General features: G+C 49.8%; 7 protein-coding genes across 7 annotated transcripts; 1 reads left to right on the top strand and 6 right to left on the bottom strand.

The window, feature by feature from the left end:
- Positions 1 to 853: 853 nt before the first annotated feature.
- On the bottom strand, positions 854 to 1,195 carry G6M90_00g078480 (uncharacterized protein; the record flags this gene model as incomplete). The annotated part of the gene is made up of 1 exon (XM_014689774.1): positions 854 to 1,195. The coding sequence occupies one exon, from the start codon at positions 1,193 to 1,195 to the stop codon at positions 854 to 856; it is 342 nt and encodes a 113-aa protein (XP_014545260.1).
- Positions 1,196 to 3,511: 2,316 nt separating this feature from the next.
- Positions 3,512 to 4,072, bottom strand: G6M90_00g078470 (uncharacterized protein; the record flags this gene model as incomplete). The annotated part of the gene is made up of 1 exon (XM_014689775.1): positions 3,512 to 4,072. One exon carries the CDS (start codon positions 4,070 to 4,072, stop codon positions 3,512 to 3,514), a length of 561 nt encoding a protein of 186 aa, XP_014545261.1.
- Positions 4,073 to 5,809: 1,737 nt separating this feature from the next.
- G6M90_00g078460 (uncharacterized protein) lies at positions 5,810 to 6,559 on the bottom strand (the record flags this gene model as incomplete). The annotated part of the gene is made up of 3 exons (XM_066131089.1): positions 5,810 to 6,065; positions 6,134 to 6,327; positions 6,401 to 6,559. The coding sequence occupies 3 exons, from the start codon at positions 6,557 to 6,559 to the stop codon at positions 5,810 to 5,812; spliced, it is 609 nt and encodes a 202-aa protein (XP_065987047.1).
- Positions 6,560 to 11,095: 4,536 nt separating this feature from the next.
- TRYP_9 (Trypsin) lies at positions 11,096 to 12,027 on the bottom strand (the record flags this gene model as incomplete). The annotated part of the gene is made up of 3 exons (XM_014689777.1): positions 11,096 to 11,447; positions 11,511 to 11,731; positions 11,791 to 12,027. The coding sequence occupies 3 exons, from the start codon at positions 12,025 to 12,027 to the stop codon at positions 11,096 to 11,098; spliced, it is 810 nt and encodes a 269-aa protein (XP_014545263.1).
- Positions 12,028 to 15,762: 3,735 nt separating this feature from the next.
- On the bottom strand, positions 15,763 to 17,716 carry vht1 (Vitamin H transporter 1; the record flags this gene model as incomplete). Its single annotated transcript, XM_066131088.1, has 5 exons — positions 15,763 to 15,833; positions 15,886 to 16,459; positions 16,513 to 17,390; positions 17,439 to 17,464; positions 17,541 to 17,716. The coding sequence occupies 5 exons, from the start codon at positions 17,714 to 17,716 to the stop codon at positions 15,763 to 15,765; spliced, it is 1,725 nt and encodes a 574-aa protein (XP_065987153.1).
- A 663-nt stretch (positions 17,717 to 18,379) lies between these two features.
- Positions 18,380 to 19,621, bottom strand: ephB (Epoxide hydrolase B; the record flags this gene model as incomplete). The annotated part of the gene is made up of 1 exon (XM_014689779.1): positions 18,380 to 19,621. One exon carries the CDS (start codon positions 19,619 to 19,621, stop codon positions 18,380 to 18,382), a length of 1,242 nt encoding a protein of 413 aa, XP_014545265.1.
- A 403-nt stretch (positions 19,622 to 20,024) lies between these two features.
- G6M90_00g078420 (uncharacterized protein) lies at positions 20,025 to 23,952 on the top strand (the record flags this gene model as incomplete). The annotated part of the gene is made up of 3 exons (XM_014689780.2): positions 20,025 to 20,090; positions 22,560 to 23,371; positions 23,427 to 23,952. The coding sequence occupies 3 exons, from the start codon at positions 20,025 to 20,027 to the stop codon at positions 23,950 to 23,952; spliced, it is 1,404 nt and encodes a 467-aa protein (XP_014545266.2).
- Between the last annotated feature and the right edge of the window lie 1,938 nt (positions 23,953 to 25,890).

The following is a 25,890-nucleotide window of genomic DNA, read 5'->3' as shown; positions in this document are numbered from 1 at the left end:
GGTAGGTATAGGAATGGCCATGTCACCAATGAAAGCTGACTGGATGCGCAGAAACATGGCCGCTGCAAATGCTGTGCTCCGGCATCAGCTCCAACAAAGGCAACTGATGTTACCAAGAGCTAAACATTGATCTCGATTTGCGTACAGGAACCAAGCTGGCAAAGTTTAACTAAAGGCAAGTTGTTCAGGAAACTATCCGTGACAAGGAGTCTCATACAACCCCATGAAGGACTCGGCCCTCTCTGAGGCTAGTGGGCAACCGGGCGAGATGCGACTCACCACACACCATGGCGAATGCATGTAGCGCAAGCGCTGTATCAACATATCGAAATATAGAGGACACGCGGGACTTGTATGGCGAATTATAACATGAGCGGTAAACTTGACAAATTTCTCGGTGCGCATTCACCCGCGCTGTCTACATGGACTGAATAACTATGCTAGCATGGCTTCCAAATACTTCGAGGAACTAAAGAACAGTGTTATTGTGTTAGACCAGTTAAAAATACTGAGGCGGTTGCCTTTTCACTTGTTGAGAAACTACAAGGCAAAGATGGTTTGGCAAACTTGGTGGCTTGGGGGGATCTGGCAACTCTCACGTCGTTCTCAGGACCTACGCGTCACATAGAAGCCGTATAATCACCTAACAAGTGGACATATAGTACCTGTGGCGATAACTCTGCCTTCTAATCTCAAAGACCTAATCCTCCGCGACCAACTCGCCTCGGCGACATGTACATGCTCCCAACCTTGAGCCATGACGGCGTCCTTGACCATCGTTTCAGTGACTAGCCAGCCTTAGTATCCGCATAGAAGGAACAGCAAAAGCACCTTACTACCTTTTCAAGTCGGCTTAGGCCGAGCGACACCGAACACTCTTGACGGTATCAACCACCCACCCGCAAAAGTATCGGTAGCCGTCCGAGTCAATGGTAGCAATGTACCCTCCATCGCAGTCGTTGGATTTGTAAATGTCGCAGGTGACGCCCTTCCTTGTAATGGCAGAGCAGGCGTCAAAGTCAACCTTGCTCACGCACGTGTTCATGGCGCCGACGTTGGAATATTTCCCGTGGCAGTTGTAGTTGCGGTACAGCGCAATCTCGCCATCGTCGGGATATGCCGTGTAGCTGCTGCAGTCGGCCACGGCCACGCCGGCAGAGCCCGCGAGGGCAAGGGCAAGGGAAGCGAATCGCATGGTAGGCGTCGGGACGGGCTCGTGCCACACTTTGTCTGCGTGCTAAAACACGAGATGAGAAAAAAAGGTGGTGGTGTAGTTCTGGAGTGCGCATCGTCGGCGCACATGTTTAAATACTCGTGCCACAACCCACTTATTGGGAGCGCGCGAACTCGCATGACCCTATAGTACCCTTGTTATATCTCGTGAAGAATTAGGGCTGGAATGGGCTGAGGAAAGGTGGCTCTCGTGCATCTTGTAGCAGTTGTCCCGTGGACTGGGTCGTGACGACTCACGAGCTGCTGTACACTGCGACGTCTGATCTTGGAGATTGAGGACGAGAGATGGGGACTACGGCATCTGTGTGCTCGATCATGCTTATTGCACAGGCCGCTTTATGCTATGATGGTTAGAGAGACGGTCCTTTGGCTTTTGGAAGCAGACAGATGCTAGGGTTATACGGAATGCTTCGCGTCTCCATAGGACCCTTTTTGTCCCCATGAACCAATCAACCGAAGACTTTATTCGCCAAGATGTGTAAGTCGGCTGTTGGACGCACAAACTAACATGGTAAAAGGGGTTCGAAATTCCATGTGGAAATTTGGACATAATATTGGAAGAGGCTGGCATGAAAAACAGAACAGTATTATAATTTATGATGACATTTGCGAGCAACGCCGCAGCTTGCTTGATTCGACTCCTGTGGGTCCTGGAAGGAAGGCATGGAAAGAATACCAGAATCGATTCTTTGATTTTTCACCGCTGCTGCCCATAGCCGCAAGACAAAGCCATGGCTTCACTTTCATTAGTTCAACTAGGCTCTAGGCCAACTTTGAGTTATTTTGCTTGAGCAGGGGTGCGATGAGATACAGCCACAATGCTCTTCTCTTCTCATCCCCGAAACTAGATACTTCACCTGCACCCAAGGAGAAACTAGAGTAACATGATACACGTCCCACGACGACATTCATGTCATGTCCGTCGCTGTGCACAGTCCCCACACGAGTAAATCCTCACTCACGGCATCCAACGGTAGTGGATCTGCCTTTGGGACACAAACTCGGGTACAAATCTGTACAAGGTCAAGCACTGGGGGGCGGTAGGGCTGCTTCGGCTTTATCCGCCGGGATCTCCTCACGGAGACGGACGGACGTAGCATCAGGATCTTCTTTATTCCCGGGCTGTTGCCGCCAAGCGCGGCGTCAAATGTCGCCGAGTTTGGATACCGAAACCGTAATACTTGACTTTATTTACTACTTGTAATTTATAAACTTGAAAAGCAAAGCGTGACTGCGAGCGTCTTCTAATAACCTTGTTTTTACGGCCTTGGTATAGGTGCTGCTGTTTAAACAGACTTTCCAGTCCCTATATTATTTGCGAATGCAGAGGCTAAATACTCTTGAACATAAATACCAGATATCACTTTGCCCTGTTAGGGGCCCTGAGAATGCTGTGCTATCTGATTTAACCGAGCCTACTTCTCTGTTGAAACCCGATAAAATACTCAAGACGGACCTGACTTACCACTTGAACGATGATAACTTTTCTCTTGGCTTGCCTTGGATTCTGCCGCCTCCACCGCAAGTACTTTGTTGGTTGGAACACTTAGCTTGATTGACTCTGTGGAAACCTTACGTGAATACTTGCTGAGATATTATAAGTTGGTTATATAATAAGTAGCTAAACTAATATATATCCCTAATAATTTAAATCTAAATATTTTTCTATTACTTATAGCCTAGCTATAATATAAACTAATAAGAGTACACAAGTTTTATAATATATATTATAATCTTAAATATATCTAGATTAAAACAAGAAAGTTAGTATAATAGTCAGGCGAACTAAAGGCCGTTGATAGTAATGCTGCGCTACGCTATAAAACCCAGTTTATATTTGGCACGTGTGTTTATTACTAGCAATACCGACCCTAGAATATAATAACAAGTTGCTTGAGCTGATAGATTTCTTCCACGTATACCCCTGGCAAGATATGCAGTATAATACTATTGCGGTAATCCTGAGATTTTTATACCACAATTATATAAAGAGGATATACCGTGAGAACTTAGCATGAACTTTAGGTGTGAATATATATATATATTTATTTGATCTCGTATACATATTTTCTTTTCTAAACTAGTAGCCTGGGTGTCCCCGCCCTGTGATATCAAAGCTTCGGGATATCGCAAGATACATGGACGCCTTGTATTGAAGAAGCGTGCAGAGACATGTTCAACTATGCCAGCTCAAAGGTGAAGATCTAGCCAGGTGGACTTGTCCGAGAGAAGTATACGCTCAAGTCCAGACGGGCATCGGTTCCGAATCGTCCTTCCCTTAAAAGAGCTGCGTATCAGACTTGGGATCCTCGGGGTGTTCAGGGCCTACGGGTCGCTTCTCGAACATTGCCAGGCAGTCGTCAAGAGTCGCCGTACCCTTCTCGACAACTTTCTCGCAATATTTTTCGGTGCCGCAGTAAATCACGGCGTTGTATGGTCTGCGAAGACCATACCTCCCACAAGAATGACCGTCGTGGACGGCCCGCTCCATCCAAGGAATCAAACCTTCCTGTGGCCCTTCAGCATTTTGCTGACCATCTGGCGCGGGCTCACGATCCTTGAGACACGCCTCCTGTGTCGGGTATGACTGGTTGTGCCCAAGCTCCCAGTCGATGGCAGCGGCAGTATAGAGGCAAAAGTACGGGGTGCCGCAAATCTTTTCGTCAAGAACGCGGCCACCCAGGCCTGTGGCTGCGCATTGCAGATTACGAAACCTGTGCGGCTTGCCAAGGTAATAGGGCAGTAGTTCTGCACGCTTCGATTGCTTCTCAAGGAGAGGTGTGGCCAGAGAAAGGCTTGCGAGGGAGGCAAGTAAGAGGGAGCTCTTGATGGAAGCCATGATGGGTAGGATGAAGATTGGTAATGATGATGGTCTGTAGGCTGGCCATGGAAATGGGAATGAATAAAAACTAGACACAAGTTGCCTGGTAAAGGATAAATAGTTGGATGTGAAGTGAGGGCAGCAATATGGCTTTCTATTCGAGGGAGTCTCCCATTTGTCACGAGTACAACAAGAGATTTTATTTTCATGTACAGGGATAATACCTTGCACGACACGTAACTTTTATCATGCTTTTATTACTAAAGACGCTCTTGCATGATCTCTATAAGCTTTCTTGCCGGGTCAATGATAGCTAAACCTACTGTGATTGGATTGTGTTACTGACACTTACTCGTGTATAGTAGCTTGGTTTATGCGGCTGGTAGGGATATACTATTAAATGCAGTATACACGCTAACCCCTGTTTAAGTACTTACCCGTGACTTTATAAGAGGGTATATAATAAATAAAGTAAAGGCAAGGGGAGTAAGTACTTGATTTTTAAGAGAAAAAGCCAGAAAGTTAGTACTCTTACCAGGATTTATTGATACCGCTATAAATATCCTTGTAAGTTACTCAATAACTACTCACCTCTCATGCTCTATTAACCTTGTCAGGTGACGGGTTATGAATCAAACAGGGGTTAGAATATATACGAAACACAGCAGTCTTTGAAGAAAAGGAGACAAGCCTGCCAAGTTAGAAACGAGTAAGCCAGTTAATGCAACGGCCAGGGTCCCCGCGTAAACCGGCCAGGCGGCACTATTACTACTTGCACTGTTAGTGAACATCCCATGTCGTTCTCTTCAACTGTGCTATTATTTTTAGTCGCGCCTACATGTAGAGACAGGTGGGGCCAGTTCTTTACAAGCACCAGACTATACATAACGTCTTGACAAGCCCACATGTATTTTTGTAAGTCAGTTTTGACGGGGTTTAATAAAGGGTTCAAACAATTGCCGTGACCCTAAGACGCTAGCCATTTTGACGGAAATTAAAGGGCTACCAAAAAAGGCTATTTCGCAGCTATTGCTAGCTGGCTTTAAACTCACCCAGTTTTCAATGCGACTTGCTGACTCGTAGCATATAAGGCATGAATGTCTTATTAATGCATGTAGTTTCTAGTGGGCTATATCCCACTATCCCCCTTACCCTTGGACTAATAAGGCCCATGTCCACGAGTCAGCTATTGCTGGGGCTCAAGCAGGATTGCTGCCTATTGCATATCCGTGAAGATTACGTCGCTGCTATGATGTGTGGTGGCTACTGCTTTTGATTACACGATTGTCCCGGAACGCCAAATACGCGCGGCGATAATAATCCTCACTATTTCTTATATACGTAGGCGGAAGGCTTTTCTGACAGGGATTTCATAGAGATAGGCTGCTCTGATAAATAAGCAAATGATGCAGAACACGTCTGCACATATATATAAGTTTATTATTCCTGTCATCTATTTTGTTTGGTTTGTGCTCTCAGTTGCCACATGCTCGACTAGGTCTTCTTCTCATCATTGTTACTGCCACTGTCTGAACTCTAAAGGCTTTCTTCCACGGAGCTGTCTGGCTTGGGGCTCCAGCTAGTTTCGCCTCTGCCGCCTTGGTTCAACATTCTCACCAGGGAGCCAAGAAAGGCATTCTAGCTCCACTTCCCCGCCGTCTGATGAGTCGGCCTTCTTTATGAGAAGACTGGTGTTGACCCTTCGACTCTTCTATGAGGATACATCCCGAGTGCAAGCGGCATAAAAAAAGCTCGTCAGCTGTCAGACTCCTGGTCCTCCTCGCTCTCAGTAACGTCTTCCTCGGATACATCTGTCCCCAAGTCTCTCCGGTAATCGTGCCACTGAATTTTCGCCGCGGCTTCTTGAGCGGAGCTGCATTTCTCAAGGTCATGCTGCATGAGCCCTTCCATCACGCTTAGGAGACAAGTCAATGCCTCGTAGTCGTCTTTCACGTGGTATTCGTCGTCGTCACTCTCATAGGTCTTTTCTGCGTGGGAAATAATGGCCAACCTGCGCGGCTCAAAACTTTGGTCAAGACGTTTGAGTGCGTTGTCCGCTATCATCAGCATAAGACAAACGTGACAGTGATATAAGCCACGGCCAAGAAGAACTTATGTAATGGTTCGTCCTCGGGACTTTCCTCTATCAATTTCAACCACAGCGTGTGCCACTTGGGTGGCAACGGACCGATGACCTGTGTCTGCTTTTGGATATCCTTGGCATCGCAAGAGGAGAACCCAAATGGTGAGCTTTGATGGAATAATGTGTAGATCTAGAAGTGAGACCTGGTAAGGCTACCAAGTCTGCAAGTCGGAAAGAGACGTAATACAAACAGGCAGACTTACCATGCAGCCTACCCTCCACAAATCGTGCCGGTAGTCGATTGAACCGACGAAGAAGGCCTCGGGGGATTTCAGATCGCAGGGTTGAGCAAGATGAGTTGCCGTTGCCGTCTCACTCGTGGGAAAAGATTCCCCCCAGTCTACCAACCTGACGTCCTCCATTGCGTAATCATACCAACCATTCCAGGAAGCCGCGCTCACGATATGCTTTGAAGGGTGGCTTGGCAACGGTTCGGTCGCCGTGTACTCGGCGACGATGGGACCCCCCCCCCGGGAATCTCTTCATGTTCGTCGTCGTTTTCGAGCAGCTGGCAGCATGTGAAAGCCACATTTCCTGAAGATATGTCTGCAAATTTTAGTCTTCGAGTCTCGGATCATGTGGGCAAGGGGATGAATAACAAACGATACTTCCATGTACAATCCCGTACTCTTGAACCATATGAATTGCCTCTAGGAGCTGTCTAGAGGCCCTTAAAATGGTATCGGGGCGAAAAAGCTCCTGAATTTGATAATCATTGTAATTAGCCACCAGATGAAATAATGTTGGCCAGAGGAGTTCGGTGACAACGCAGGTGTGCGTGCCGTTTCGTCCACGGTGGTGGAAACTGTCCAAAAGCCGAGCGAAACACGGTGGGCTTGATGAATTGCTCGATACATAATTCTGCTCGAGAACTCTCAAAGCACTGATTTCTTTGTCATCGTCCAAAGACGTCGTCGAGACGTAGGCCTGTTTAATTTTCAACGAGGTCCAACGCCTGCGAGAAATCAGTCTCGCACACTGAAGAATAATCCGCTTGCTTACCCAACGTCGTTGTCTCTCGCCAGCCAGACGGTCGAAAATCCCCCGTGTCCAAGCTTATTTCTGACTGTATACCGACCGTTGTGAAAAGTATCGCCAAGCGCTACTGGGCGAAACCCCCCCGGAACATAGCGCTCAATTCGCCATGGGGCAATACCTGTACAATATGTTTATACTCGTCCCACCAGCCATAACCAACAGCGTATTTCTGGGGAGGCGGCGGTGGCTCCTTTGAGACTTCAGCAGGCATCGTCGGCGAGATTGACGGGGACAAGCGAGAACCGCGATGCGTCAAGTTGGATGTTCTGGAGGGGGGAAGGACAGAGGCAGAGGATGCGAAATTCACATCTTGACCAGGAGGTACCAATGTACCAATGTACCAATGTCCCTAATACGTTTTTGTACAACAACAAACGACGAAATCAACATTGCAACCAACAACGAAACACGTACTCCCTGCTTCACCAATTACGTTCCAAGTTTGTTCAAAAGACTATCCAATAGTAGAACTACGACGTAGACAGACTTTAATGAGATATATTTGCCTGATTTAATATCTAGACATGCCGCAGTATACAAAAAGCAGTACATGTATGTATGTATCTCAGTACTCATGATTACGTCGCATCAAGATAAGCGCTAATACAATACTCTGACAGAACAAGCATCAGAAGACAGAGTCTCGTAACATCGAATTAAAGTCCGGTGACATATGTACTGATCTCAAGTCGATCTATGCTCGGCCCGTGCATTGCATTTGCAGCTTGTTGGTCATGTATGCCCAGTCGTGGCGCGGAGAATATCGAGTTCCCAAGCTGTTTGTCGAGGCGACTCATGTTGCGGGCAGGGGCTGCGGCCGCCGCAGGGCCATAGTCGTCATTATTAGGCAGCCTGAAATGACTAGCCTTGCTTGTACGGCGCTTGGACGAGCCGGTCTTTGAGGCACTGCTTTTCGACGAACTTCCCTTAGATGTAGCATTTTTGGATGAGCTGCCCTTGGACGAGCCGCTCTTTGTACTGTGACCGCCCTCAGAAGGAGGATCCTTCGTATTTCCCTTGATTTTTTTTTTGCGAGTGAGCTTTATTCTGCTTGTTCGAAATTTGTCGTCTGGTCCAGGCCTCGCTGTAGAAAAAGACGCTTCTGGACGTTCCGGTCGAGAATGGTACATAGGTGTAGATCTGTAGATCCATCGTTCATGAAAAGGCGGTCATTGGTGAGCTGAATACCATAGTGTCGGATACCGACATAGCTGTAAGGATCCGCAAGCGCAATTGATCCATGAAGCCCGGTTCTAGAAATATTCGACCAGCGGTCGGCTAAGAGGACGAAACAAACGGGGGCAACACTCACACCACAATGGCTCTGGTGAACTCCCATCGGCGCCCAGTTGCATCGTCATCTTTAATATCCCAGTAGAGAAGATATAAACAGCTTAAAAACTCGGTTACGATAGAAACGAAGGACCAGGCTAGTAAAACAACAGAGCAAAGGGGATTATAACTACTAATAGCGAAAGCGCAGTCACGGAGCACACAAGCACCACGCAGTCTTTCCTCCCACCCATAAGGCATATTCGAGTCAGATCATCTGGTTTCCAGTCATGACATTGAATCCATGCACGGATAAAAAGCTGGTCTTAACCGAAAGCGCTAGTGAGCGTTTCTTGTATGCCAATGATATCGTGGGATGCAAAGGGGGAGGGCATGCATGGTGTTGCTCTGTCGCATAACACCAACAGTGCGCAGTATTTGGATCACCTGAACAACAGACAGATGCGGGGTGCAGAATTCCTCGTCAAAACTCAGTTTTACCTCAGGAGCGTGGAGTTAACAGTCAAAAGAAGACATAACTACTGTCTCAGGCCACGCTGCCAGCATGTACTGTGTCGATGGGGCGGCCGCATTGCTATCACGGCAAAGCAGGAGCCAGTTCTCCGCGGAGACGAGTTGATTTGAGCTACAAGAGCATCCTCCATAAGTTGTAAAACAACTCAAACACGTTCAATGCAAGGCCTGCATGCATGACTATGGTCAAAGAGTCAGACGTGTTGGAATTGTCGCTTGTTGGTTGATGATGAGGCAGAATCCATGAATACAAGGCGGAACATGTAACTGGACCAACAGGGAGGGGACAAGAAGTGGTCCTGACGCTCTGAATCCATTTTTCAGGGCGTTGGATGAGAAGTGCATCAACTGGCTGTGGTCATGTTCCATGAGTTGACACTTTGTTGGTTGTCCTTCAGAAGCGCGCAATACGCTTCATCATGAGTCACACACTGCTATATTCCAAGGCCCTGGAGGCTTATAAAAGACCTGTAATACTGATTTAAATAGTTGCAGTGATCTATGCATTGCCGCCGGTTCCAGCAGCTGCGTAGCTTAACTGTAACTGCAGGTGATGGAGGCGGGTTCATGAATATTAAACCGCTTAGCGCGTTCCTTTCGAGATCCAAAGTCATCACAGCTATCCACGAGTCCGGCATTCGAATAATCAAGCAAACGAAATTCATGCTATCAAGAATGAGAATTCCCCAGAAGAGACGGCAATTTGGCGACATGGCCGCAGCTGCAGAATTCCAGGCAACAGCGCAGGCCAAGACAGGCATATCTGGTTGCCTGCTAGGAATAAAGGAGGTGATGGCTGAATCAAGTGTATAATGTAGCCCGTCGGCCAATCTGGTTCCAAATAGTTTACTCAGCCGCAGTTTGATGTAAAATTTCGCACTTTCTTGCCTTATTTTCCTGAGTGTTTCGTTCTGCTCCTACGGGAGGGGGCTATTTTCGCAAAGCCTGGAATTTCAGGAGAGCTAAATATAAGTATTAGATGATGGGTGCAGAGATTTTGTCTTGAGCCTCAATGAAAATTTGACACGTCATTATTTCGACATCCGCCGAAGACGACAGATAAGTCATCCAAACACAAAGACTAGCTGCCGTGCGACGCAGGAAAGCCCAAACGCCATGAATTTCCCTAGAAATTCTTTATCTGGAAAATGCAGTACCTTCGATGAAGCATCGCTGAACGACTCTGACGCCACTAATATGTAAATTACTAACACGTGCGTTAAGAGCATCTTCTTGAGACGGGACAGTAATGGGAGTACCGGTTAGGAGCCACGAAGAAACATTTGAGATACGAAAGTGCTCAATAAACTTTCCGTCAACTCATGACGGATTTGGTAAAGGGGTCAGCGTGCCGAGAACATGGGAAAGTAAACGCGGTGATTGATAGTGTCTCTTGCAGTCCCACCGCACCTGTAAGCCGAGCACTCGTAGGTAAAGAGGAACGGTTAAGCCCTAACCTCGGACCCCAGGACAGTGGCATGGATCTTACTAGATATACTACAGAAACTCAGTATGCCTGTTTACAGAACCGCGTGTTCCGTACCTTTGGTTGAACAGCCTGTAATTGTGCTACAGTTTAAACTTGTCAGCCAAGAAGGAGGTATAGCGGACATTGTGTCTCGGGTACCAATGGAGGGATCCTGGATTACCTTTATGGCCATTTCAATCAACAGATGTCGAAATTCCTTGGTATTTAAACAATGGCTGAAAACAGAGTTTGCAACAAGGACAACAACAAGGGCATTGGTTTTCTGAAGAAGCGCAGTTAATAATAGGTCTCATAACGTGACAGCTATGTTTTAAAGTTATATTTCCTAGCAGTAAGTTGTGATAACATGACATTCAGACCACTGTCGAGAGAAGGCCAAGAAAATAAAACGAGCCCCGTCTTGCCAGGCTTCAGGAACGCCCACGTGCAAGGCATCTTCGCGAGTCCTCACCCAGGCAAGGCATAAAGTTCCAGACACGTCTTTAAACTCGAAGCTTGGAGCCCACACACTGCTCAACACCATCAAAGCTTGTGACCCTTGTCAGGCGTCGGCGTGCAAGTCTGTTCAGAACTTAGCATCAACAGGGGAGCCCCCCATGTTTTCGTGAATGAAAGAGATGTAGCGGCCGACTCTGGTAAACAACGTGGGAGCCTGACCACAAAAGTCGCCATTCTTATCCCGTATGCCCCATGACGTGACACCGATTACCTGTTTCGTTTCCTCGTCGATAAGAGGACTGCCACCGTCATATAGGCATCCATTCTTGCCCTTTCCACCAGCGCAAATGACTGTATCTCTGTCACCTACGTCTGCATCCATCTTCGCACAGACTTCGCGTGCATGGATAGGAATAGAAACATTGGCCATGAACTCTGCTGCCTCGGCCAAGAGGGCGAACATGGGTTCTTGCTGACCCCTTTGGTTTTTATTAGCTTCTTTCGTGGCAGGACTGCGCTTCAATGTTTATAGCAGCACTCACCAGCCTGCAACGGTGGCCATGGAGCCGACCACAGGATCTGAACCGTCTTCCGCTAGCGTTGCATAGCTAATATTGTTGCCTATCTCAATGGGACGTGACAGTTTGATGATGCCAATATCGTTATCAGCGAAGGGAAGAGCAGGGTTCCGCTTATTTAGTTTATAATCGGGGTGTGGCTTTCGAGAGGCAATTTTGGCCTCTGTTCCGCCAGCCCTGTGTTGCTATATACGTCATTGTTAGCTTCGTCAATGCGTCCCATAGCCCCTGGGGGCAGACTTACCAGCGATCCCGCTCTCACAGAGACGCTTCCCCGAAGACAACTGGCAGCGGTAAGCACCGTAGTGCTATCTAACAAAGCGCCTCCGCAAATTCTATTCGTCAGGGTGATACTAACAACGAATGGGAAATCGCCATCCTTGGCGTCTTCGCCGCCGACGATTCTCCTGTCGATACTGGCCGCTGTTGCTGAAAAAGCCGACAGCACGACGGCCAGTGTAATAGCAGCCTTGGATACCATTGTGATGGTTGACTTCAGGTGTCTCGAATAATGGGGTTGTGGACGAGAAATGAACAAGTATTTGCTGATGGGAGATTTGTAACGGTTTGGATAGGCAGCTACTTATATATGTATTCTCGCGAGACCATGTACAACAGAATATTCGGCAACAAAAGACGATGACAAGACTGAGGAATACAGCCCAGAATTACTGACTCGCAAGTATAATGCATGATTTAAGCATAATTTAATATGCTAGGCTTGCCTCAAGCGAGCTGCATAGGCCACCTCGATGGACATTGTCAGTGGATATAGGTGGCGAAGGGGACAAACTGCATGAGTCAAACCCTCTCAAGACGTGACGATTTTTCTATTGAATTCGGCACAGAAATGAAAAGGCTAGCCCAAGTATCGCTTTAGCTGCGCAATAGCTCGCGGAGACTCGCTTACCAAAGAAAATCGTATGGCAGAGAAGTCTCCTCGAGCAACTCCGCAGCTAAAGAGATCCAGAGAGGAGAGGGATCACATGATCCCCCTTCCCTGTGCTCGGTCGGTGATGATATATATTAACTGCAAGGGGTGAATATCAGGTACTGCTGGGCGTGGCTAGTTTTCACGCAATAAACTATGCTCAATTGTTCCCTGAGGCGTAAAAAATCTCCATTACACATAAGCAGAAAAAGTGAAGGCCTACTGAAATCTTCCGAGCCGCTCTACTAGTAGCTCATATTCCACGCAACACACTTTCTCAGGGAGCGTTCTCTACTAGCCAGTCGACTGAGCCGTAGTAGCTGTATTATGTCTGTTGCTTTATTGACGCCAGGTTGGAAAGTGTCGTTGTGTGGCAAACCTTACTGATATAGTATCAAGGGCAAGCATGCTAGTCATTGCAGCCCGCTCTTAATCAAACAACTACTGGGCTCTTGTCTCCAAAATACTCCGATCTAGTATTCTCCATTTATTAACCTTTTTAGGTTGCGGGTAGTTAATGAAACGGGGGTTGGAGTCAATATATGTGGGATGCCGAATCCTACCAGACAGGTACTAGTGTATTTGTCATGAGAAGGTTTGTGAATTATGCACGTTCCATGTGGGTGAGTTGGCTTAGACGCCTGATGTGCTTCATAAACCACATGCCAGGCAATATCTGTGGAATGAATTGCTCCGCCAGGAGAGCACTTTTCTTGCGTGACGCTGCCTTGTCGACGTTCAGCCCGTCGTTGGCTAGTAACTGGACCTCTTCATTTGACCGCTTTGCCTTGCCATACGGGAGGGGCTCTGGACAGGGAACATGGATACTTGGCGGGGATATTACGACTGGGCTCTACGAGCTGAAATTATAAGCGAGCTTTGACAGTTTGCGCCGCGTGAGACGATGCAACCCGCTGAGGGCGAGTTCAAAATTAACCGGCCACTTGTCAGGTTTGCAAGTGTAAGAGCGATGGGTGTTTGCCTAGACTGAGATGGCAGAGATGTAAGCATGGGTGGAAAGGTTTGTTTAGTTTGAGCTCCTTACATTAGAAGCGACAAGTTTTCTACATCGGCCTTTTTCAACGCACACCCCTCTATATTTTCTAATTTTCCATGCATGTGGCCTTTTTATGCGACTGGTAGCCCCAGAAAACAAGCACAGCCGAAGACACATTGGGGGGGGCAGAGGATGAAGTCGAAGCTTGCCGTGTCCTTCTCCCCCGTATCACCTTTGGCGCCAGAGTCTGGCTAGTCAGCCTGCCGACAACTAGGCGAGTCCCATTGTGAGAAGATTCCATGAAGACTACGTATTTCGCGGATTGATAGCTTTTGATCCGAGTGGTCATCGGGTTTGACCACTGAGCCACGGGGCAAAAACTTTCAGCAATGGCGACACATGGCCGAATATCCCTGATATCCAGCTTATAAGCGCTAGTGCATGAACCTCTCGGCCGCCTCCTCCGTCTATGACCTCTGACAGTCATGGATATCCTTGCTAGCTTGAACGCCAGTCATACTATCTGCAACTGTGACCAAGTTTCGCTGCTTGACTGGCGATATCGACTCATGGCCAGAAGAATATACTCTCATACTCATCTTGAGTGGACACGCCGAGGGCTGACGCGGCCAGTAAAATATATTGAAACATAGCACCAGCCAAAAAGATAGAAAAAAAGTCCTGCATGTCCGTGAATGACGTGACTCGGTTATGAGAACATCTCGACGCAGTTCTCAGCGGCAATTGAACGGCTGGAGCACGTGGTGGTGCTCAAAGAATTTACTGCCCTAAAATCAAGCAATTCGCGTCTTGAAAGTCAACCGGTCACTTGGAAAGCCGGGTGTTAAGTCAGACCAAGTATTCACAAATATAGGTGTGGCAAATAGCACAGCCTTGACCAGTCAGGCACGAGGCTGATGTGGCATGACGTTCGTATGAAACCCCTGCCGATAAGTTGGAATACTCCATTGTCGCAAGCTAAGAAATCCAGAACATGTCGCTGCAGCACCAGAAGTAAATAATGCTAGAACTCGGTTTACCTATTCCGTCATTCCGCAGGTGCTGGTGCTTCCATGCCACTTTTTGGGTTCATGAATAAACAAATTCCTGAAGTTTAGTCTGTATGCTACTTGCTAGTCCCTAAATCCCCTTCGCTTGGTTTTGCAGGGCAGCGTCTTCACGCCACCGCTACATATGTAGTTTCTATTACCAATACAATTCAACTATACAGGACACAGGATTATCCAGTACAGCAATACAATGCTTTCCCGAGAACGGCAGCTAACCAACCACACCTGGTCGCGTTCTACCACAATTTAGTTCACATTCAATCTATTACCCAGCGTATCGGGCTCTTTCCAAGAATGCCATTTCCTTCATGAATCCTTGTGAAATCAGTATTCAGCACAACTTCAAGCCTGCAGCTGCTACACGGAAAAGGCCCAGCAACTACAAAGGGGCTTCACGGACAAAGGACCTTTTGCTTACACAGATCAAACACATGACCGGGCAGAAGCCTCAGGCACAGACGTTCCCTTCATGTGTATACAGTGGCATGGAAAACCAAGGACCTTTGACACCCTTCGAGTTGATCATTGAATTGAACCCTTGTCACAGCGGTATCCCACGAATGGAACCAGGGTTGCAATCGATACAGGAACAGAGACCGTGACTAGTATTTATCTTGTCATGAAACTACAATACACCGTTTCAAGTGATAAATGAAGACGATGGGGTCGCGGCGGGGATGTTTGCAGAATAGCGGTATCGCTACTAAAGAATACCAGGTTAGGGAACTCGGCGCGACTGGTTGAAGGGCACTACAACGCTGCAGAGTGTTATAAACGCACGCGAGGAGAGCTGATTCGTCTCAATACGAAACCATTAATGAGAATGGGAGCCAAGACTTGGGCGATTTATACGGGCTGTTAATCAAGGCTCCAGCAGTTAGGAGACGCATATATTTATATCAATATCTATAATAATAATAGGAGCAGTATTTTCTACCACCTCCCTTGTGCCATGAAGTCTTATGCGTAGCATGCACAAAAGTATAGAAAGCAACAAGAACGCCCACGAGGTCCTTGACGATAGCGCTCCGGCATTGTCGCCAATTCCAAACCTCGGTCCAAACGCGCCGTCCCGGCGATGGCGTAAAAGCACTATCGCCGTCGAGAAAATGCACATGCTCGTCTGACAGCGGGTATAAACGCTGATGGGTATCATAACAAAACAATGCAGAGTGAAAAAGATGTAACATCATAGGTTTTGAAAAAAAAAAAGGGAGATTACTGCACCAATGATGGCGTAGGAGCGTTGTCACCGCTACTCTCGGCGCCTTCGGGCTGCTGCTGCTCGGCTAAGCCGATTAGAAGAGACTATGGCGAAGGATGGGCCCTCTTGCTGATGACCGAGACTGTTGAAGAGGTTGGTCATTATCCCCCGAAGTGTCAAGCTCGATGGTTGATGCGCTTCTCGTCTGGCAGCACCGTCCTCAGGCTCGTTCAATACGTCGTTGTCAAGCTTCGTGCTAGGCGGGTTACCAAACATTCGCAGCAGCACCGCCATGACTAACGCGCTGGCGATGCTGAGACCCAGAATGCCAACCATGACAAGGTTGCTCTTGCGGAACCGGTGCCGGCCTTCCATCGCATCTTCAGGCCAGCCTGCGTAGAGGGCATAGGTTGTTGTTATGCTACCCAAGTTTCCCAAGCCCGAAACAAGGGCCGTGGCTGCGGCGACTCCGACCTCGCCGTGTCGACGCTGGAAGGTTTCGGAGGTCCATGCCATGCAAATCGGCACCGTAGGGCCAAGGCCGAAGCCGACCATGAGCAGACCGCTGTATCGGGCCCATCCGTCAACGGCGAATGTGGTGACGAGGAGCCCGGCAATTTGGATGCAGGCTGCGGCGGAGAAGAAGGCGGCTCGGAGGCGGTGGAAGCGGTCTGAGAGGGGCGTGACAATGATGATTGCAATGAGATCAATCTGGGACAGTTAGCAGATTGTTCCCGGGGCGGCGGGTAAATAGACCAACTTACGATCCAAATGGGTGCAAACAGTAAGCTTACTGTAATTGCACTTGCCGTGGGCTGAATTGCCGCGATAATGACGGAGCCGTATAATTGGGTTCCAATACCGACACCAACGACTCCAAAGTACATTAGCGTCAGAGGCCACAGTCGCCAGTCTAGGAGTACCTCGACAAGATCCCTGATTGTCCACGGCCTGGGGTGGTAGACTCGACGCAAATCTTGATAATGAATAGTTGCATCATCTCCGGTGAGAGCCTCGGGCGAATGTGGCAACCAGCTAAGCCATTTTGACCGGTGTCGCACCTGTCCGGGAGCCAAGGGACGATCGGGCAGCCACCAGAGCAGCGTGAAGCTCAAGACAATACCAACCAGTCCGTAAATTAGGAACATCCAGCGAAAGCCAGTCAGCCCGCCAAGACTATCCATAAGCTGAAAACCTGCCGATACAAGACCAACGACGGCGGCAGATACCTGTGAGGCAGTAAAGTACATGCCGATTCTCTTGCCTGTCCTAGAGGGAGGATAGAATAGGGTCAGGTAATAGGCCATGCCGGGCCACATACCGGCAATGACCATGCCGAGCAAGAACCGCAGCAGCTTCAAGCTCCATACACTTTGAACTGCCGCGAAGCAGGTCCCAACAAGACTGGTGGCAAAGACGATTCGGGCCATCCACACGCGTGGATTGAGTCTGCTCATGACGAGATTGGACGGGAGGTCGAAGATGACATAGGAGACATAGAACAGAGCCAGGGCGGTTGACGTGTCTTTGGGTGTCATGTGCAAGACTGACATGAGGTCGTGGCGGTCACTGACGTTCATGGTCTGCGCGATGCCAATGTTAGAACGGATGGCCGAGCACAAAAAGTAGAGACACCAGAATGCTACATCATGGTCAGCCATGGTTCGACGAGACAGATGCGATGACCTACGTGGAATAATCCTCCAGTCGAGTTTCCTGGTCGTTGCAACAGGCAGAGGTCAGTATGCATGGCCGATTTCGGGATGGAGGGAGACTGAGTCGGCTGGCTGACCTGTACACTCGTTCCACCGTCTCAACATCATAATCGTATTGCTGCAACTCGCCGTGATCCTGACGGCTTCCTGCCTGGGAGAAGTCGCCGACGGCTACGCTGCCCGCATCAGCTGCCTTGACTCGGAGGGCAGATGGCTCTGCGGCCGAGCCTGTGGCCGTCTGCCATGGAGCCATTGCGGCCGATGCAAGGCTAATTGATGCGTCAAGTGTTCAGTTGGTGCAACTGACTCTAGACGGAGTGTACCGCCAGGTCAATATCTGCACGAGCGGGCAAGTTGCAGCAAACGAGAAGAAATCGTGAGCCGAACAGCATCTAGTTTCCAAATGGCAAGGTGCACATCCCTTTGAATGTGCGCAGGTCCAATTGATGTGTTCAACCCACTTCTTTGATGATACTTGAAGATACTTAAAGATGCTATATTATTAGGTATAATAAACTAGTATATTTTTATATACCTATGTATCTTTAAAATCCTAGTTACTTATTATTGGCCAGAACCCTGGCCCGTTGCAAAAATTGGACCAGACCAGATTGCGCACATTCAGAGGCATGTGGGGTCCTCCTGCCTGCGGCTTACCAAGGTACTTTGGTACTTGAGTAGAATCAATAGCCGAGTGATGTAGTACCAACCGCAAAATACACCAGACATTGAAAATTCCACTTCACAGTTATTCCTCATTCAATTATGCAGTAATGAGTTGATAGGAGTCGCCCTCCCGACTGAGTTCATTTGCGCTGAACCGCCCGGCGCTCACTATCGACCACCGACACCATTAACCAGGCTGAGCCGTGACGAAGCCTTCATCAAGGCAACCTAAACAGCCCAGATCGGCGACTCACGAAACAGTACTAGCTAGCTTCAGAATCTCAGCGGCACTTTCGTCCGGCTTTTCCATATTGACCCAGTGTCCAGCCCCGGGCACGAGTGTCGCGCCGCGCCAGCACTCCGGTTCAACGCTGACGCCCTGCTGCATTGCCTCGAGTCCCCCGGGAACCTGATACGTGCCCCAGTCGCCGAGGCCAGAAACGTACTTGGTGGGCATCTTGAGCTTCAGTCCAGCAAGACAGGATAGATCCCCGGAGAGCTCGGGGTCGGTCAGCACGCGATACCAAAGCAGCGGGCCCCTGAACGTGGTACGGGCGTACTCTTGCTCGTAAACGTCGACATCTGCATCAGTCAGCCACGGCGTGAGATGTAGCTTGGCTGCCGTCTCTTGAGGTTCCTCCGACATGTCCAGGGCAATGTTTTCTCGCATCGTCTGGTGCGCACGCATGACGTAGTAGTGCGGGAGGATGGCCAGCTCCGTCGCCGTCCAAGACGCCAGCGGCCGAGGAGGAATCTTCTGTACGTGAGCGCCAGATTTCAAGTGAAAGTAACCCCTGAGGAAGTCTCGCAGAGGCTGACCGGTGGGATATGTCCATTCATCTGATGCCGCAGCCGAGGCATTATACCACTTGTAATGCTTGCGCGGGGGGTCAAGCCTGCCCAGCGATGTATGCACGTCCGCGTCCTTGTTCTGTTCCCAACGAGGCATTTTTGGTGATTCAACTGCTGCAGCTAGTGCGTCTGCGGGCGAATTGCCAAAGGGGGTGGCTGCGATGCCTTTCCATGTGTGCGCCATCAAAAGCAGCGACCCGACCATGTCCTGTCGCATCAAGGCAGTGATGGAGGCCATGTACGCGCCAAGATCGTGGCCTACAAGAGTGTGAATCTTTGCGTAGCCCAGGGCGTGGACTAGAGTGACTACATCGCGGATTGCGGCCAACGGCCGGATTGCCTCGTCGCTGATACGGCTTGAATCCGCATCGTGGGTGCGGCCAAAACCTCTCAAGTCAAAGGCGACGGCATAGTAACCGGCGTCGGCTAGCTTCGGCAACACGAATCGCCAGTCATACGAGAGGTTTGGAAAGCCATGGAGTAGTAAGATCAATGGCGGAAGCCGTCGGTCGGCGGCCTCGAAATTTGGAGCGGGAAGTGATTCAAGAATGTGGAATCTAAGTCCGGCCGGTGATGTGTCGACGAACCGAGAGGCAACGCCATCGGGTAGACGCCAAGGCGGAAGTGTCGTGGGATCCATGACCAAGATCAATGTTCGCGATGAGTGTGTATGTTGTATCTCGAAATGTTTTGGACGTGCGCAAGGGGTGAAAGGGCGGAAAAGAATATCATGAAACAAACCGTGTCGGAGGTGCAGGTGCATGTGAGATGACATCGGGCTTTTAGCACCAGCCGCGGTAAACTATCCATGCTTACACACCAAGTCGGCGTCGTTTGCACTATTCTCACCAACTTTTTGGATATTGTATTCGCATCACATGATGGAGGAATTGCTCTCTATTCACATAATGTTAGTTTTACAGAAACGGTTTTTTTCATCGTGACGAATTACCGGCCGACCAACACCCAGGCCCCCGCCCCGTGCACTGGTAAGAAGCCGGCCTCAGCCAGCTGGCATAATTGAATAGAATACGGCATCCATCATGGTGTCCTTGAGAGACGAGTTGGCCTATTCAAGCACCTATACCGCGGTACACAGTACCACAGATGTAAGCCATAAGTTTGGTAGTGCCAAGGCCCAATCTGCAGCAATGCCCATCTCGGCGACTCCAAAATTCTACCGCTTCAGTGGCCAATTTTGATGTCATAACATGCATCTCATCCCGAGGTGCATGTCTCCTTATCTTGAAGGCTGACCTCCTCCAAGTCGAAAGTAAGATGCCTCACCTCGGTGATGGTAGTACTAAAGAAAGCTTGCATTCTATGCGATGCGCAGGGCGGGAGGGCGGATAGGGCGAAAAGAATAAACCCTTGAACCACGGGTGCCACGGCCTCCAAAAGGAAAGTGAGGCGTCGCGGATAACACGTCAAGGCCTCCCCATCCTCTCTTCTCGATACAACGACGCAGCAGGGCAAGGCAGCATGTGCTGCAAACCCTCAGCCACACGCACAAGTGACTGGCTCTGGAGCAACGTTGGTGCCTGGACGGCTGGCTCTTATATTGGGCCGAGACCAAGCTGCTGGTCTGGGTAAAGATCCGAGACTCTGTCGACAAGTCGAAATACACTTGGAACCATGTGTATCCCTCTAGTCGATCGCAACCACAAACGAAACATATTGGATGGCTGCGCTAGGCGAGAAAATGCGCCTATTGCCACTGCGATGGCTGATATTTTGACTGGCGACTAATGCGACTTCGTCCCATCTACGTACATTTCGCGATGAGATGTTTGCTCAACTCATAGCCAGCAGCATTGTCAGTATGCTTTCGATCCGACAGGCGAGACGACGGCATGGCCAGATTGGGTATCCGTTTGCCCGTTATCATGTTTTGATGCCATGCCATCCGGTTCTTGTACCCGATGCAGCGAACAAGTCCTGTTAGGGGGTTAATAAGATACTTACCAACAGAAAAAACGACTTCTGAACGCGTGTGATAGTCACTGTACATCTGCATGCGTTATTCCCGGATACACGGTGAAGACACCTAAAGCCCCAAGGCAGCTCCTCCTTGTCAAGTCAACGGAAAAATTGCATCACAATCCCACATCGGTCCAAAGGATACAACGAATAACGGGAATGAAGCGGTTTAGAGTGCCTTTGGTTCAACATCATATTCGATATAGTGGCTACGGCATCGCCAATAAAAGGGCACGTATAGGTCCAGGATGGACCGACGTCCATGTGCAATTGCATCCACTTCAACGTGAAACACGCAAACAATGCGGAGAACTGTCAGGCCGCATCAGGCAGGAACATACCTTCCGTCGCCGGACATTTCTTATTGGCATCTCACGACTTTGCTGCCTTGGACGCCCGAGACGCTTCGGGCATGCGGGTACGAGATCCCCGTCGCAGACCAAGAAACTGGATTTCAGGGCTCCCCGAGGATGCTGTTGCATCATGGATCTGCAGGTTAACCAGTGAGCACCTGTAGCACCGCGTCTTGATCAGGAGGACACCAGTGGTGCTTGGTATCACCATGTGAGTGACTCGTCCGAGTTTCGGTGTCGGTCGGACACAGCCCAATGCCTTTTCCAAACGCATCGCTGAGAGAGTTCGTCGTGATTCGAACTTGTAGACTTATCTATTCCAGGTCGTCGGCGAGCCTACTAGGCAGTGACCAAGCACAGACGATGGTTGACAGGGAGTGGTGCCTTCAGCCATGGTCCAAACCACTTTCGCAATAGGTCACACCACCATCAGACGGCGACCCGATCACATGGACGAAATGCATCGATCGGCTGTGGCATACAACGTGGCCCAGTCAGAATTTCTTGTCGCCCGATAGGAGAAGCCTCACGATACAAAGGGATGCCAATAGTCAGAAGTCTCCTTTGCCCGAACTGGTTCGCCGTCATGGTGATGACCCGCCCGGTGTGCCGACACGAACAACAGTCCTAGCTCACGACGCCTTTCGCCTCAGCCCAACAGTTGGGATTTGTTAGACTGCCTGGTAACCTGCGATAATTCTGTCAGTCATGGCTCGTGCCTACCCGCTCGTCGCCACTTCATGCTGCTGAATCACGAAGCGGTTCAGGTCCAGGCAGGAGTGGATTCGTCAAAGGAGACCACGGCAGGCGTATGGAGAAGCAAGGCCGACAAGAAGACGAAGGAGATCGAGGAGGGCCGCGCAGCCTTGCCACCCCGGTAAATGGGGGACATCAGCCTTGGCCGGGGTTGAAAATGCCAAATGAGTCAGACAGGCCGTGATGCCTCATAGCGGGATGCACGGGAACCGTGAACGCAAGTGGTGGAGTCATGCTCTGGAAGGCTGCCTAACCATGTTGCCGAGCGGATTGGGAATAAATGCTGGACATTCTCCCCCTTTGGAGTGAACTCGGAGGGAGGAGTCGAGACGAGTATCACATGATCGTGAACAATCAGCGCGTCGCAAGCCATCCGCGTTTGAACACGAGTCGACTCGCTCTGTCACTGCTTCGTACTTCCACAGTGTTGGGGTACCAAGGTCGAAAGGCCCACCTTTATTTCACGTGACACCCTCTGACTAATTCAAGCTGGCGGAACTCTGGATTTCCGCTGAGGCGGATGCCGACGGCTTGTCACCTTCATACCATATTTTTCAGGCCAGCAAAGCACCCCAGGCGGACGCTACTACCTACTCGCTCCGTCGAGAACTGCACGACCTCTTATCGTCGGGTACTGCGAATCTGTACCAGACGCCGGCGACGACTCCCACAGGCACAACACCACACTTCTACCCTGACCAGTACACTCCGCGACACCTCGCGCGACCGGCGCCTTCCCTTCCCGGCCCACGCGGTCCACGTGGTCGTCTACTTCCGCCTCCCTTGCCGCGCAAGGCGTTGTCGCGACACCCTCGGGCGACTTCGCCTTCGTCGTATCGAGGAGCGGCAGTCATGAGTGTCGCATACGAACCTAGGTCCTTCATCCACGAGGGAGCCTATCCCCCGATAGGCGACGAACACGACCACGCTGCCGACCAGCGGTACACAGACTCCGAGGTCGCCGAGCATCTTAGTCACTATACCTCTGATGCTGCCCTCCTGGGAGATGATCGAAGCATCATGGACGATGGCACCAGCGTGCCGGATGCTACACGTCTAGATCTCGGCGCAACCGGTTTCTCCTCGCCCATTCAAGTTTCGCTGCATGCGCCGTCAATACCAGAGCCCATATCGGAGAGCAAAGATGCCTCACCGGGTATTGGATCGCCGCCTTCGTCGCGCACAAAAACGATCCCCAAGCCCGACAGAGATGTAGTAAAGCAGGCTGACGGCAAGTTTCACTGCCCCTTGGAGGAATGCAAAGAGGAAATGCGCGCATTTTCGCGCAAGTGTGAATGGAAGTAAGTTTTTTGTTGGATGATGGACCAATGCCGCCGAGTCGCTAACGACGCAAAGCAAACACATGGATAAGCACGAGCGACCCTACCGATGTCCCGCCCCTGGATGCGAGAACCTTCCAGGCTTCACATACTCCGGAGGCTTGCTGAGACATGAGCGAGAAGTTCATAACAAGCATGGGGGTCCCAAAAATACCGTAAACTGCCCCCATCCGAACTGCAAACGGCACACCGGCAAAGGTTTCTCGAGACAGGAAAACCTCAACGAGCATTTGCGGCGGGTGCACACCACCGGCGACGGCACGACACCCCCGGCCGAGTCGGTTGCTTCACCGGAAGACAACGAAAGCGAGAAATCTAGTATGAAGCGCAAGCGCCGCTCCAGTGGACAAGGGGATGAGCTTACGGAGCTTCGTGACGAGATCAAGCGAGTCCGCGAGGAAAATGAGAAGCTCAAGTCCGAGATGGAGCAACAATCGCAACATTCGCTTGCCATGATGGCGCAGATTGCAGAGCTTCAAGACGCGCTGCGGCACGGCATGTCGCCGCACGGCCTTGGAGCCCCAACAGCACAGATGATTTAGGGATCACAAGCTATATCCTCCGCCTCACACAGCGACAGCGTTGCACTTGATTTCACGCGATTGGGAAGGTAGTTGCTCTAAATAAGCAATCTCCCATACCCACGAAGCGAATACCGATACACAAAAAAAAAGAGAAAAAAAAAGGAAACGGCATTAAACGATGAATGTTGACGACCACCCTCACCCCCTCTCAAACGAAGACACGGAACGGATAGACATAGTCCCACTCTACCACTTTGATATTAATTAGCACCCTCTCCCTTCTCCGGCTCGCGGAAGAACGCACCACTCCTCCGAGGTCTTTTATTTCCTTTGCTTTTTTTTTCGTTTTGTATTTTAGCAGCACGGCTAGGCGTTTGGGAGACAGGGCAGATACACAGATAAACATGGGCAATGGTGGCATTTACAGGGAGGCAAATCAGACGCCGAGGGAGCAAACGGCGTCGCAGCGATATTTATGGAACAGCACAAGACTGTACTTTCTCAGGGTTCTTTGGACCCTTATTTATTTTCCCTCCTATTTCTTGTCGCCTGGCATCTTTTTCGTTCTGGTCATCGGAAGGCAAACTTTGAAGCAGTGGCTTTTGATACCCACCCTGTAGAGATGGGAAGCGGACATTTCATACCCTCGCCGCGATGATGTTTCCCCCCAAGGTGGTCTGCAGGCATCCGAGGAGCCATCATGCATAGGGCGAGGGTGGAGAAATCTGGGAGAATGGAAGGGAAAAGGGCAACGATGCGGGTGCCCTTGTTTGTACGATTTAAGGAGGAAGGAGTTTCTGCCATGGCCTGGCTGGGTTGGCGTCGACGGTGGGAAACTGGTTCATTGTACTGTAGCTATAGACGACTCACCGCTTTTCGAAATGCAGCGACTTCCGGGCAGCCGGTGCAGCTGACATTTAGGATGAATGCTTCTTTCCCTGTGACTGGATTTGACTGGGCATGAGTCGGTCATGCTCATGGCGTATTTTGTTGAGAATTGGATCATGATGATGCTGCGTTTGGGTAGGGTCCAGGCTACGTGTTCCATGGAGCTTACCCTGGCCGCGGCTCAATCTTGGAGGCAACGCACATAATCCATCTGAGACAATGCGTGTTCCACCGTGACCTTGACCAGTCTCTTGATTGCCTACGTGACAGGTATGGGCGGCTGCATTGCTACAGCATGATTCTTAAGCGCAGACTGTCATGCCCGTTTTTGAAAGCATCGCGTCGGGCGCATGGGCTGTATGGACCGAGCTTGATGGCAACTTGTTTAAATTTAATCCAACAAGAGTTGCAGGAAACGCTCATCTAGAAGAATGATTTTTTGTGGAATACTTGCTTGAAACGAAATGCGTAAATGAAACGGGATGACGTAGCTGAAGGCCGAGGCTGTGCTGCCTCACGCTTGGCTAGCCATGGTCGCTTGTATTGGCATTTCGACTGCTGGAAGATGTTTCTCTGGCAAAGGCCAGGCCTGTGGTCATATGGACCGAATTTTGATAGTTCTTTGACTCGAAACGTTGTTTACCCTCTTTTTCTCTACAGACTTGGAGATGTACTGTGGTGTAGGGTTAAAGGATCTAGTCTATGTGCTTTAAGTCAGGCCGGCCCTCTATGGTTTTATCGGTTTCGCCACCGGATCTACTCATGGTCCAGTTGAAGACTTTAATTTAATCAGTAGGGAGTATGCTGCCATGGAAAGATAGGTTCTGGGTTATCTCATTTTTGCAGGTTTTGCTCCTATCGGAAGAGCTTGGATCGTTTGTGTCTATCCGATGAGCTTCTTTTGGCCTTTACTAGTAGTTCTTAGATCGAGTGCAAGGGAACCATCCGATGTACGTAGAATTGAAGAGTCCCGCGCCGTAAAGTAGATCGTAATTGCCTCTCCATACTTGACGAGAGCCTTTTACTAAAACCAAGCTCACAGCGTTAGAGTGTGTCTTGACTGCGAGC

This window comes from Metarhizium brunneum, chromosome 4 (genome assembly GCF_013426205.1).
Source record: "Metarhizium brunneum chromosome 4, complete sequence".
NCBI lineage: Eukaryota > Fungi > Ascomycota > Sordariomycetes > Hypocreales > Clavicipitaceae > Metarhizium > Metarhizium brunneum.
The sequence above is the reverse complement of the archived record's forward strand: the minus strand, read 5'-3'. Positions and strand labels throughout refer to the sequence as shown.